The sequence below is a fragment of the Lissotriton helveticus genome, chromosome 10, assembly GCF_964261635.1.
Source record: "Lissotriton helveticus chromosome 10, aLisHel1.1, whole genome shotgun sequence".
NCBI lineage: Eukaryota > Metazoa > Chordata > Amphibia > Caudata > Salamandridae > Lissotriton > Lissotriton helveticus.
This window is the reverse complement of record NC_136071.1, coordinates 303,496,635-303,511,085: the sequence shown is the minus strand read 5'-3', so window position 1 is coordinate 303,511,085 and position 14,451 is coordinate 303,496,635. Positions and strand designations below refer to the sequence as shown.

General features: G+C 46.8%; 1 protein-coding gene across 1 annotated transcript in view; it reads left to right on the top strand.

Annotated features, from left to right (window-relative positions):
- Positions 1-9,728: 9,728 nt before the first annotated feature.
- LOC144783765 (uncharacterized) overlaps positions 9,729-14,451 on the top strand; it is a 122,637-nt gene continuing 117,914 nt past the window's right edge. Inside the window, exon 1 of the mRNA XM_078662457.1 lies at positions 9,729-10,135. Within this exon, the coding sequence (XP_078518583.1) occupies positions 9,764-10,135 (372 nt within the window). The 5' untranslated portion in view covers positions 9,729-9,763. The remainder of the gene's footprint in view (positions 10,136-14,451) is intronic.

Sequence of the window (14,451 nt, the reverse complement as noted above, 5' to 3'; positions counted from 1 at the left end):
AGCCCAGGTGACGGCCAGCATCTCTTTTTCAATGACGCTGTACCTTTGCTCCGTCGGAGACAACGCACGTGAAGCAAAGCTGATCGTTTCAGTGGCACCATCATCCCTCACTTGTGCCAGAACAGCCCCTAAGCCCTTATCACTGGCATCTGTTGTCACCACGGTCTTGCCCGAGGGGACAAACCCTTGCAATGGAACAGCTTGGCTGATGCAGTCTTTGATCGTGTCAAATTCCAATTGCGCTTCTGAGTCCCACTCAAACTTTGTCTTGTCTCTGATGAGTTGCCTCATTCTGTATGTCCTGGTGGCAAAGTGTCTCACAAACTTGCTATAATACTCGGCCATTCCAAGGAACGACCGCACTTCCTCCTTGGAGCCGGGAGCCTTTGCATCCTTTATGGCCTTCACGTTCCGTTCCTTGGGTGAAATTCCACTCGTGCTGATCTCATGACCCAAGTATGTCACCGAGTGGGTCCCAATCTTGCATTTGCTCCATTCCGCCGTTAGCCCCTTGTCTTGCAGCACTTCCAGAACTCTCTGCAACTTCCTGTCGTGATCTCCTTTGGAAGAGCCCATCACCAGGATGTCATCCTGAAAGTACTGTACCCCCGGAATGTCCTTGAACAGCCGATGCATCAGCTTCTGAAAGACAGCCGCTGCGGATGCCAGGCCAAAGGGCATCCTCCGGAACTGGTAGCACCCAAAAGGTGTAATGAAGGCGGTGTACTTCCTGCTCGATGGATGCAGCTCGATCTGATAGTAAGCAGACGTGAGATCTATGGTGGAGAAGTGAGTTACACCTTTTGTCTTGGCGAGCATCTCCTCAATTCTAGGTAGGGTAAATTTCTCCACGATGAGATTTTTGTTGAGCTCGCGGAGGTCAACGCAGAGACGAACCTGTCCATTGGGCTTCTTGACCACTACCAAGGGGGATAGCCACTCCGCACTGTCCACCGGCTCTATGATGCCTTGCTCCTCCAGCCTTAGGAGTTCCTGTTGTACCGCTCCACTGGTAGACATGGGTATGTTCCTGACTTTATGCACCACTGGTACTGCGCCCTCCTTGAGGACCATTCTGTGGACGAACTTGTCCAGTTTCCCAACTGAGCCATCAAAAACTTTGGGGTATGCTGACTTCCAATCTTCCTCTCTCGTGAGGGGCCACTCGTCCGTCAAGAGAATCTGCTCTTTGCCTCCCGGGTTGAGTATGATTCCTAGATCTCCTGCGTCTCTCCACCCCAGCACTGAAGGACCTCTCTCTGCTATGTACAGGGTGCACGTGGCTGACCTCCCTCTGAATTCGAATATGAAGTCTCGGCACCCCACTAGTGGAATGGCGTTCTCAGTATACGAGATGGGTCTGATGTCCGGCGGCCATAGGTCTGGCCCCACCACAGGCACAAAGTCTTCTTCCCATATGGATCTTTGCACGATGGTCCAAGGAGATCCTGAAACGACGGCCACATGTACCTTCACTCCCCCTATCAGCATGTCCGTGCGAGGCTTATCTCTTCGCTTCCCCGTCACCTCTAACACTTGGTCCTCGATGCATAACACCAAATCGTCGTCTTCCAGGTCGTCCTCCCCGCTGACGTCCGCTGTGGCCGCATCGACGCACTTGACCGTGGATTTCTTCCCTTTCTTGCGACATACTTTTTCAAAATGGCCGACCAGGCCACAAAACGAGCATCTGGCGCGGAACGCGGGACAGCGTTTATCCTGCGCCGAATGTGCCGTGCTGCCACATCTATAACACGCAAACTTGTTGTCTGGACCAGAGCGAACTGTCTGCTTCCCTGTCCATCTCGAATCCTTCCTTTGATCTCCATACACCCCTCTGGGTTTGCTGGGCTGGGGTGCCTCGTCTATCTTGTTTACCATCTGTCTCGGTGCGTTCTCACGTTTGGCTGCTTCGGCACCGCGTTTTGACATCTCAGCCTTTTTGACCATAGCAACAACTTCCTTAAGCGATGTCTCGCTCTGCGCCCAAAGTTTGTCCTGGACAGTCCTGCACGTGGTGTGCATGACAATTTGGTCTTTGATATACTCCTCCTGCAGACCCCCGTACTGGCACGTGATGGCCAGGCGTCGGAGCGCCGCCACATAATCATCAATCGATTCACCAACCTCCTGCTTCCTCTGTTGGAAATTATACCTGTCTATGGAGACACAAACTGCTGGACGGTAATGGCTGTCCAAGTCATCCAGGGCGTTTTTAAAGACATCTGTTTCAGTCGCTCCCCTCTCCTTAGGCACCAGGTTCTTGAACACTCTCACCCCCTCCGGGCCCAGGTTGTGGAGTAACAGTCTCTTCTTCCTTTCCGGGGTGAATGCCCCTTCATTTTCATCTTCAAGTGCTTCAATGTAGTTTTGAAAGTATTCCTTCCAGTCTTCCCATTTTAGCTGTGGTTCACCCGGTCTAGGCAGGAATGGGACAGGGGCCATCAGAGCCGACGCTTGATTCGCCATCCTGGCCTCGCCTCTGGGGTCTACCACCTGGGCACTGTGTTGAATGGGTACACCGGATGCTCCTGCACTCCCTGCCGTGTTCCCTTGCCCTCTGGGGCTACCTGGGGTGCTATCCCTTCTAGCCTGCGTGGGGTCGTCAGTTTGTGCCCCTTCCTCTGTCTTGGGGTCGATGCCTTTGGCTGCCAGGGTGCTGGCTGTGCTCTCCTTCCCTGGCCCGGCACTGACCTGGTTATTGGAGCTGTATTTGGTTGTTTCCGTGCTTTTCCGCTACTGCCACACCCTCTGCTCGTCTTTTGTTGCTGTTGTCCTTCTGCTGGTTGGTGTGGGGCTGTCGTGGAGTGCCTACTCCTGACCACTGTACTCCCTGGTGTTCGTGGTCCCAGCCTCGTCGCCAATGTAATGTTGCTTGCCCACACTTCACACTGAGACTAAGTAGGTGTATAAATTCTTTCTCTTTATTTACACCAAAACAAGTAACTTGAGCATAAGGGCGCCGAGCGTCTGCACAGTGACTGCTCCGGTCGCCAACTGCCGTTCTCCCCGTTCGCGCCTTGCAATCCGCGCCTACTGCGCATGCGCGCGCGTCGCGCTCCTGTCTATAGCGTGACGCGTCATCGCGTTCACGCTCATAGACTAGAGCGCATCCTACAGTTTGTCAAACGAAAGCTCAATCCTGTAGATAGGTGAGACCACCCTGTCTCAGATCTACATTCCCAATACTAGGTCTGGTGTTGTTATGCATCTTTTTGGTTACTAACTGTTTTGCATAAATGCCCTCATGCATAGCTGTGAACTTAAAACGACCTCAATAAACACATTAAATCTGTTAAGTGAGAAAAATCTCATTACACAATCATGTCTGGAAGCAAGTGAAGTATGTCTTGTTTTTGACGTCCAGAGAAGTGCCAGGAAAGTAGGCCCTTTAGTTGGAGAGCCTGCCAACTCCTCTGCATAAAGATGCTTTTGGCCTTGATGTGCTGTGAGGGGTGCCAGTTCAATAAACAAGTTTAGGAGGACATCCTGTCTGCTTCTGTAACTGGATCTTTCCCCGTGTTCGCTCATCTTGATTAGACTGAGGAGCAAACGATCCAGATGGCAAGTGAAACCACGCCATCCACATGGCGATAAGCCCTACAAAGTAGAATTATCACTGCACTGCATTTCGGGTCACGTTCAGACGATATTGACAACGTCCAACATTGCAATGTATGAGCTTCTCCGAGTGCAACGAGAACAAACGAAGCACTGCAATACCAGAGATGCCACAAATGCCATGTTACTTACCACAAACCTGCCAAGGGTACCACTGATCCTTGTATCACCATGTATCAGTGGCCAAACAAGAGGGATCGCCGGCACATCAGCGCCTTGTTTGTTTGCTATTGCGATTACGTTGTCACTGGGTAGATTTCACCATGAGCATTTTGATGTGCCTTTCTCGCTTCCAGTTGCCCACTAACGTGCAATCACATAGAGCAATGAGCCATGTCTCACCTGCTGCAGTGGACTGTAGGTTTTTTGGGTGATGTGATCTCAGAGGGGCTTATTTACATGCTCCTTGCGCTGCCGGTGCATCACTTTTAACATGGGAAAAAGCTACTCTGTGGCTTATTTACAAGCCCCTTGTGCCACCCCGAAGTCACTTTTCCCCATGTTAAAAGTGATGCTCGAGCTGCGCATGGGGCTTATAAATAAGCCCCAGAATCCTTAAGTTTAAGAACGAGGGGGCTGATTTACAAAGCCCTTGCGCCCTTAGTGTGTCGATTTTTAACATGGATAAAACACCACTCTGTGGCTTATTTACAAGCCCCTTGTGCCACCCGTACGTGACTTTTGCCCATGTTAAAAGTGACGCACCTGTGGCGCAAGGGGCTTATAAATAAGCCCCACAATCCTAAAGATTGTAGAAGAGGGACTAATTTAAACAAAGCCCCTTGCGCCGTTGTTGTGTCACTTTTTTTTACGCATCAGTGGCGCAGTGTCCTGGCCCATATTTACAAAGCTACCCTGCGTGGCTTTTCATGGTCGTGTACATACGGCCCCTTTTCACGCATCACTTTGCGTGAAAGGGACATGCCATGGGTTTTGCTGTGGGTGTTCCCTCACAACACCTATGGATTCTGCTGCATTCCCAGATTTACAATATTTTGTAAACATGGGAATGCGTCAGAATTCTACGCTTCCCCAGGGGAGGCGTAAGGAGGCCCCCCCATTCCGCAGCACCCATAGAAAGAGGAAAACACCATCAATTATTGTTTTTGTGCACAAAGATGTCCCTTCCTGCACACTAACAATCATCCTCGCAATGCAGGCACCCTTACACCATCATTGTGCAAGGGTGCCTGCATTAGCGCATGGCAGCCAATTCTCTGCCAACGCAGGGAAAGCCCAGGGATGTGTCATATTGTTGTAAATATGACACATCCATGTGCTTTTAAAATGATGCAGCTTGGTGCAGCAAAATGGCTTGTGGCGCTGCGCTGCATCATTTTGTTGTCAATGAGATCTGAGGTACATATTTGGAGTGCTTTGCAATAGGCCATGATGGAATGACAAAACAACACGCCAATGTCTTTTGAACATGTTGCACAGCAGCTTGAGCTTTTGTGCAACATTACATAATAAAAGAAAGAGCTGTGACATGGCTTGCAAAGACCGCGTCATAGTGTCTTTTTTTTATTTTTATTTTTAGAAATGTTGCACAGCAGTCTGCGCTCCTGTGCAATATGATTGAAAGAAGGCGGGCACACATTAACAGACAGGAGGAGGGGGTTAGAAACCAAAATGAGGGAGGTGCAAGGAGGAGGAAGGGAACAGTAGACAGGCGAAGAGTGAGTGGGAGGGAGAAAGAAGAAATGGTTCCTCAATCACATTGGGAGCAAATTTAATTTAAATGAGCCTGTGCTTGGTACCTGTTCCACAGAAAGGAATGGAAGTGATGATCGGCCTCCTCTGGCCAATTAGGAGGCTGAAAAGAATAGTAACACAAAAGTCAACACATCATAAACAGTGGGCGGGCTGCAAGCCCTTTAATGTGATTAATAGTGTCTCGCAAATGAAACTGCATGAAACACATGTGCTGTCGCAGGCTCAAAATAATAAAGACTGTGTGGTAAATGGAATCTCTTTAGCCAACCACAATCTGAAAAAAATGGGAAACTGCTAGTGGTAGCTTATGGTGGTCGCCATGAATGACAAGATGGCCACCCTTGACACAAGTCGCAGGTAGGTTGTCAAACTGTTGATTTTACTGCTAACCGTTCAGAATTGGTCCCTGTGCTAGAATCATTCTGATTGACTGCAGGCAGTAACCAGAGCCGGACTGGGAACAGCAACCAGCCCTGGCAGTTTGCTGCTCGACCGGCCCTGGGAGCGGGAAGGGGGTGGGGGGTGGTAGCCACGAAGCACCGGGCCAACTTTTCTTACAGGGGGCCGATAATGCACCACTGCTGCAAACCCCCCCCCCCCATGTAAGAAAAGCAGGCCCGGTTGCCACTAAACTGACCCCACCCCTCTGACCCACTGGGGAAATGCCCCGTGCCTGCTACGGCCAGTCCGGCCCAAGGCAGTAACTCACAATCTATCTAATTAATCTTCACCTCACTGGCCTGAATGTTGGGGGCCAACAAGGCAGTGGCAGATTTCTGTGCTGGGACACCCCGATATTGACAATCTCAGAGATGGACATAGCTGGCCCAAATCCATGAACCCCCTAATCAGGCCACACGTTGAAAACATATCCTAAGAGTTCTGTATTAGACTCTGCTCTGAAACGAATGCTGTGTGGCTGTGCTCTTCGGCATGGTGTTAGCATGTTTCAGACCCTAGGCCCGTGTACTCACATGTACTTCCAAAGAGCCTTTGGTTTTGGGAATAGCTTGCAAGTTTCTTCTGCTGCAGTGTGCAAATTGCCATTAAATCAGATGGCAACTTTTCAGCTTCTACAGTCCCTTATTTCAGAATGGCATTACACAAAAGACTTGGAATTTGATCCTGGTTCCACTGACAGTCTGAGCAAGGCTTTCAGGCCAATGTGCCATGGTCACACATTGTCAGAATAAAACAGTCTTAGCAAAGAAAGCTCAAAGCATCTAATGACAGATGTGCTTCAGGGGTTTTGTAAAGTAAAAAAACGTAAGAGTAGGGGTCTGACATTTTTCATAGAATCCCTCCACCAGCCCTGCTTATTGCTGGGGTTGAGGCTGCATAGTTTTAATTTCACCCTATGGCTCTGTCTTCCACCACCTACAACTTAATGTCTCCTTTTCTCACTTTTGCAGGCTCTTTTTCATTCTTCTTCGTCCCTTTGTCACTGTTTTCCTCCTTCTTTTTCCCTTTTCCATCTTTTGCTCACTTGACTTGAGTAAAAGCATAAAGATGAAAAACAAGTGTTGATCCCTAAAAATGAATGCTAGCACTCACCATTTGCAACCAGAGGCACAAATTAAGCAATTCTGTCCTTCGGCTTTTTCCCAAATCTGGGATTAACAGCTCTTCAAAGCAATATCTCCATAAACCTACCTGAGCCTTTTCTACAAGTGATAGGAAACACCTTCAAGAATAGTTGCCTTATATGCACCATTTGTTTTAAAATTCTAGGGCCAGATGTACTAAGAATCAACTTACAAAAATGTTTGCAAATTGTACACTGACTTTTTTGAGGCTCAATTCTGATTTTGTGAACTATATGCAATTGGGTTGGTTTGCAAAATCACCATTTGAAGTGGGTCGCAATTCAACCTACCTCATTACTATTCATGAGCCAGGTCGCATGTTGCTACATACTCTGAATGGATGCCATTACAGAGATGGTGATCTGCAGTCTCTGCAGGCCACCATGCCTGTAATTGCATTTAAATTAAGTATTATTAATACAGCCAACTTCCTTAAAAGAAAGGGAAATGCATCAAAAATGACAATTTAAAAAAGTTTGTTTATGATTTGACGGTGTTCCCCTGTATCACGGCTCACTGGCAAAAAAACTATATTTTTTACATTCACAAAGGGTAGAGGTTCCATCGGGGCCCCTTCCACTCTGCGACTAGGTTACCATCTGCTTTGATTAGTCTGTAACCTTTCAATGGTTTGCGGCTTAAATTGCGGTCACAAACCTGTGATACATAGCATTCCGAATTGCAATTTGGAAGGGATTTCCTAAACACGCCCCTTCCAAACTTCAATTCGATATACATGCCTAAAACCATTTTGCGATTCGGTAAGCACTTACTTAATTTCAAAATGGGTTTAGAACATACTAAAAAGGCATTTAGCGGTCGCAAAGGGTATCAGACCTCTACTTTATTACCAGGGTGAAGCATGCCCAATCTTTTACGGTATAGGTGCTCCACCCCTTCCTGTGATATGCTGAGGTCATTCGATAGTGCCACTCTAGGTGCTTGGCAGTGCAGTTTCCTATATTTTTAGGTTTCGCCTGCACAGTGCTTGGGATGAGCTTGCAAAGTCTTATATATTATATATTTTAAAAAATTCTTAAAAGGGACTTAGAACCTGCCCCCTTACTTACCATTGGTTAATTCCAACATCGTTCTAATTTACTTGTCTCTCATTGGACAGCATGTCATCGTCTTTCCCTTCCTGCCCTGCGTTGCCATCCATGCCGTCATGTGGAGCCTGGACCAAGTACAGCTTCCGGTCATTGGCCACTGGCGACTGGTCAGTGTCCTTCCACTGGCTTCTCACTCTGTAGTTACTTTTTATATTTTATTTACTAATGAGCCATCAATAGGAGTACATCTGCAGATCATCTCTCTCATCTTGCAGCTTCTTACCGGCTCACACCTCGCTGCTTCCCTCCTCGCTCTTATTCGCTGTCCCTCTCCACTTGCACAGATACTTTTTATTTACATCGAATTCCGCATTCCAGTTTGTGGCTTGCCCGTCCGTCCCACCACCTCACTCCCGTCGCTGCATACCCCTTCTCTGCTTGCTCGTCTGTACTTTTATTTTTTTTAGTATCGCATTCCGCATTCCAGTTTGTGTCTTGCTCGTCCCTCCCACCATCTTACTGGAGTCGCTGCATGCCCCTTCTCTGTTTGCTAGTCCATACATTTATTTATTCCTTTTTTTGGGGGTTGCATTCCAGTTTGTGGTTTGCCCGTACTTCCCATCACATCACTCCATCAATGCCTGCCAGCCAAGCCCCTTAAGCATTTCTATTTCTCTACACGGTAAGGCAGTTTCCTTAATATCTGATATCATCGACTGTTTATCGTTCAAATCAGGCTTGTGACCTTCTGTTGATAGCACTTTGGCCCACTAGTGACCTAACTGGCATCCATACAATCCCTGTTTCTCCTCTTGATGAAACACCAGGCTTTCGCTTATAACGCATTAGGTAGCCTCAGCTGATTTTCATGCTAATTTGATGGCTTTCTTGAAGACTAATAGTGGCAAGTCCTAAAACATTGTCTGCTTTTCTTGCTTTGATAATAGGAATTAGTTTAATGTAAGAAAGCACAAACTACAATATCCAGAAGGCATTGTGGCGACATAAAAGCTCAGATTGCACTCTCACCAGATTGGATTAACTTCCCTTTTTCACTATGCATATACTTTTGCTTATTCAGCACCTTAAAGAGATCAAAATTTGTTGTGGAGTTCTTCACAGAACCTCATTACAAATAGTGACACGTGTTGCCACGCAGTGGAAGGCCCTTTGCAAAGCTTCACTGGTCACCTTTCTGTTGCCTTTTGCTATATTTAGGAATTGAACTGGTACTAATGAAGTGCAACCATTTGTCCAAACAGCGTTACCAAGTTTAAAAATTACAAAATAAATAATGAAGTAATACTATTACAAAATGTGCCACTTTGTGCCGCTCAATTTGCCTTTTTTCGCCCCATATTTTGCCTTTTCTCGGCGCACATTTTACTCAACCCTGCTGCATAATTTGGCCTTCTCCTGACGCATAATTCCAGTAGCCCTAACAATACCTTGGGTCCTAAGTGAGCTTAGGCAGAACCTATTGGCTTTGCCAAAGCTTGTTTTATTGTGTTTTCCATTTCTCTCTTTTTTGGTCGATTTATTTAATACATGCATTTCCTGGTTCACAAAGTAATGCAAACACGTCTATCTCGCCGACTCTGCTATGCCGTCCTTGCCTTCTTCTGAGTATCTACCTCTCTGTTTGTTTATATACACAAAAGCGCTTGAGAGACCAAGCCTGATGAAAATCAAACATACCGAAACAGCTGGCATTGTGCAATCCTGGAGTTACCTCACCGCAGCGCCTTCGGGCTCCCGAAGTGCCCGGAGCCCTTGTCTAGCCCTGGCATGCTTCCCCTCGAGGCGATGTTTCGGGTACATAAGACTGACAGTCACCTGTCTGGACGGAAAATCACCTGTGTCAGTCGTTCTCTGGGCGGGCCGCATTCCAGGCCAAGCATGCACAGCCTTCAGCCAAAGGGAGGCGGTGCCCGCGCGGCGCAGCTCTATCAAGTCCCACAGAGAGACAGAAGGCGCGCGGGGATGGAGCTGTGGTGGATAGCGGTTCTGGCGCTCGCGCTCGCGTCAGGTGGCTACTGTGCGTCACTTGGGAATAGGCACGAGGAGAGTTCCATCGTGGAAGCTGTGAACACCTACAACGGGGACCGAAACACGAGCTCTGTCTCCGGGTTGCTGGGTGTTGGGATCAAGGGCAATCAGGCACGTGAGAATTTTTATTTTTTTGTGTTTGGTTGTGACAGCACTGACCCTTATCGGACTTTTTTTTGCAAGCGCCTCACTCTTTTCTCCTTCGTCGCTCCTTGTTACCTGCCCTCTTTCTTTCTTTCTCTCTCCTCTTCTCTCTCCTTTTTTTGTGTGCATATTTTATATAGCGCGAACTCAACCCGAAGGTATTGGAGCGCTTTACATGAGCATCGTATTTACATTACACATTCAGGCACGGGGAGATTAAGTGATTTGCCCAGAATCACAGGATGTGGACGCGACCTAAGGCTCGAACCCTGGTTTCCAGGCTTCCTTTCGTCTTTCCCCTCTGCTTCTCCGAAGTTGGGGCGTAACGCGGGCCCCTGTAGCCCTTGCAACATCCATTCAGGCCAAGCAGTATCTGTGAACATCAAGTTTTAGGGGCCCCTTGCCAGATTCTGCAGTGGAGCACCATCAATTTGTTTTACACCGTTGAGTGTACCCAGGGCTAAGCAGTTTCTCGTGTACCCTATAAATGTGCCTGAGATGAAGAGATTTAAACTGTATTCAAGTGAGAGCTTTGTACAGCACACATCCTGAACCGAATTATTTTCAGATGCTCTCAAATTTCGACAATGAAGGAAAACGAGGCGCAATTACGTAAATGTTTTGCACCAATCGCACAATTATGTCAAATGTGTAAGTAGGGGCACATGTTTCGGGGTTTCTAAATTTTCATTTCAGGCTCAGCCACTAGACAGATACAGCCTTCTGTCTGAAGTTTAACACCAAAGAACTGTGCCGTCTGTTTAAATATCTTCCAATGACTCTGGGAATGCACTGTATTCAATGAAGTCAACCTACAAAATGCATGTTATATTACAAAACATCGTGGATTTACATACAAAGCACTATTCCGAAAAAAAATTAGTAGCTATAGAATGAGAATTAATATTTGAGGAATATATATATATAACGAAATCCGAAAAAACATGTGGATTAAAAAATGCGCGTGTTCACTATGGTACGAAATGAAGCGCATACGAAGACAGAGCACGCTATCTTTTTGATAATCAGACTAGTTCCCACTAATTTAACATATACAATTTTGCAGGACTAGACCAGCAGGTGTAGGTTGTGAATATCGAAGGAGATTTCGGGACAGAATATAGGAAGGAGGCGTGTATGCATTTTCTATCCTCCATATAGATGTGGAATTACTATTAATAAATCCCTGCCTTCCTCTGTGCCCTTCCATCTTCGATGTTTTGTCCCTCGATATTCTGGTGACGGCATTCTGCTGCAGTCGATATCCTGTCCAGCTTCCCAAGAAAGGTAAATTAATACCAAAAAAGAGACCACAGAATGTTCAGATTAGATTTCAGTGGGAAAAGTTCAGGAACAAAACACCCATTCACTTATGAACTAAGCCCTTTATAGCCCTCATGGCAAGATGAAGCTGTAACGAGGAACTAAAGACTGAAGGACTTGGAGTCCTGTGCGTGGCTCTGTTGTGGTTCACCAAATCCCTGATGCTGCAAGGATTGGACGAGAGCCGGGTGTTTGACCAGAGCCAGGCTCGAGTTGTGCTTTGCACATCCACCAATACTGCTCTCTCATCCTCCCCAATCAGCCCTTTTTGCTCATGTGACTCGTCGTATGTTCCTCTTTCTCTATCTTTTCTTTTTTTTTTTTTCTGACCCGTTCTTCCTCGCTGTTTCTTCTTCACCTCTCCTTGTCGTCCTCTCATCCTTTCATGTCATCTGCACTCTTTGAACCCCATATTTTCTCTCTCCAATTTCCTCATGTCCGTTTCTTTCATCTTTGCTGAAAATTCTTTTTCATCGCCACGTCACTTGTTTTGCCTTCTTATTACACTTTTATCCCTATGAAAAGGCAACCGATGTTCCTGTCTTACTTCCTTTTGTCTTCTCAGCCATGCGCTAACGGGATGCTGCCGATTGATTCTGAATCTGTACTGGCATTAGGAAGAGAGAGTCAATGAAAGGAGACTATATGGGGCATATTAGCAACAAATAGCAATAATTATCGCTAAATGCGCCTAGCGCTTTTTTTTATCGCTGCCTATCAACGGATATTATCGTAGAGATAACGTGCTATTAGCAACGTTTATCTCTAAAGCGATAAAATATCCGGCGATAGTGGCTCAATACGTGAATATCGCTGGAAATCCAGCGATATTCAGGCATTATCGCTAATGGGGACTTAACCTGAATATCCACCTCCCATTGGATATACAGGTTAAGTCATGGTCTGAGCAGGCGTTAATTTCTAGCGATAATCGCTCACCGCGATTTTTTGTATCGCTTCGCCTGCCTTGCTAATAGGCGATAGCTGTGTTAGCGACTGCTTTCAGTCGCTAACAGGTTGGGTACGCCCACTTTGCATGTCATTAGCGATAAATATCGCTGACATGCAAAGCGGGCCCCAAACCTGTAGCTATCGCCTACAAGCTGTCGCTAACTGCTGTTAGCGACATCTTGCTAATAGGGCGATAAAAATATCGCCGCTTTAGCGGGGAAAAGTCCAGCTAAAGCGGCGATATCGCCCTTGCTAATATGCCCCAATATGTTCTTCAGACATAGTAAGGGAAGATGAAAGAAAGTATACACCTTTTATTTCTGTAGGGCAAGAAAGGTTATGGAATAGTCCACTATGTGATGTAGGTTTCTGCAGCCCTTTTCTGATGTTGATAGTTTCAGTTGCAGTTGCTGCTGCAAGAGGCAGGTTGTTTATTGGATTAGACTTCTTACACATTGTTTATCTTGTATTTCTCCAACTAGCTTGTATAGAACAATTAACTCCTCGGATCAAAATTCAGGGGCTTTATTAAAGTTGTTTGTCTGTATGCCTTGTGTATCTTAGGTGCGACAAGGCTAAGGAGCAAATAATTCAGTTTGATCATGTTTTCAAATTTTTGCCTTTTTGAATGAAGCGCTTTGCTAACATATATCTCACTAACATACCATTTGGTAGGATATATTGTATTATTAGTTGAAAGACAAGAAGATGAATGATCACACACTTTGAAGGCAAGTTTGTTCATGGGTTTGAGATGGTTAAGGGTAATTTATTCAATTCTGATTTGATAATTAGTACAAACTAGAAAGGAATGTGGCTAGGATTGTCCCCAATCTACAGTGAATGAGTACTATGGTGTCATCAGAAACCCTTTCAGACGGCCACAGGGCAAGCAGGAGCTACTGGGCCCAACCATGGTGGTTGAGTCCTTTTACCCCTGATATCCGGAGGCCCGACCTTCCATGGAATCTGAGCAACTGGGAAAAATAAACATTCAAGACTTGACTCTCAGTGGAAGCGCAGGTCAAGCGGTCCAAGTCTTCTCGGAGGGAGATAGATACAGGGGAGGTGAACAGAGGCTCACAACTCAAAATATGTTCAATTCCAGCAATAAATGATTGTCCAATCAAAATACTTTCTTTTATGACAAAAGGAGATTTATATACGAACATAAAGTGAAATCGGGCATACACAGCCTCCTGAGGTCAGGGCTCTAGTGTTCAATAGGCTGATCCTTCAGTCCCACTTCCTTCTCACTAGCGGTAGTGATTATTCCCCATTCACAATAGGTGACACTGAAGTTAGGCCTCACTAGAAGTCTGAGTCTGATGAGTCCCACTCAGACTCTGATAAAACTCATAAGTGTTAGAGCACTGAAGCTCTATGTAGCAGAATAACTTTCCCCGGGGCCTTCCATCCCTGCAACCAGTTTTACCCCCTCCTGCTAGGTTGGCATGACCGGAGGCTACTAGGGGAGTGGCAGCAGCTGCTGTTGGCTGAGTAGTATTTCGGTTCTACAGGGCAGTGGATGGGCATCCACAGCGCTTCCTCCTGTGAGACAGTATTTTCCTGTGGTCCTTCCCACAGGTATGAGGTTCGCTGTTCCGGTTCCAATCCTCAGTAGAGTCCCTGGCCTGCACGGGTCACCACAGCAGCTTCTCCTCATGAGGATAGCTTGAACCAGGCAAAGGTCCCTGTACATTCCAGTGGCCTCACTTGGCATACTGGGTCACTGACTTTCCTCCCCAGGCAGGCTACAGCCCAATTAATTTGGCAGTAATATTCACTGTGACTCCTCCTGGCATACGGGGCAGCCAACTTCAGTCCGCACAGGGCTATGGAACGATCAGCACAGCAGTGATGCTGACCACGGCTAACTTCACTACGGCCCCCACTGGTGTACGGGGTCACCAACTTGAACCTCCACAGGGGCAATGACCCGATCAGTGCAGCAGCCATCTCCTCACACCTCTTTACAGTGATACACTTGCCAGGACCTCCCACTAGGC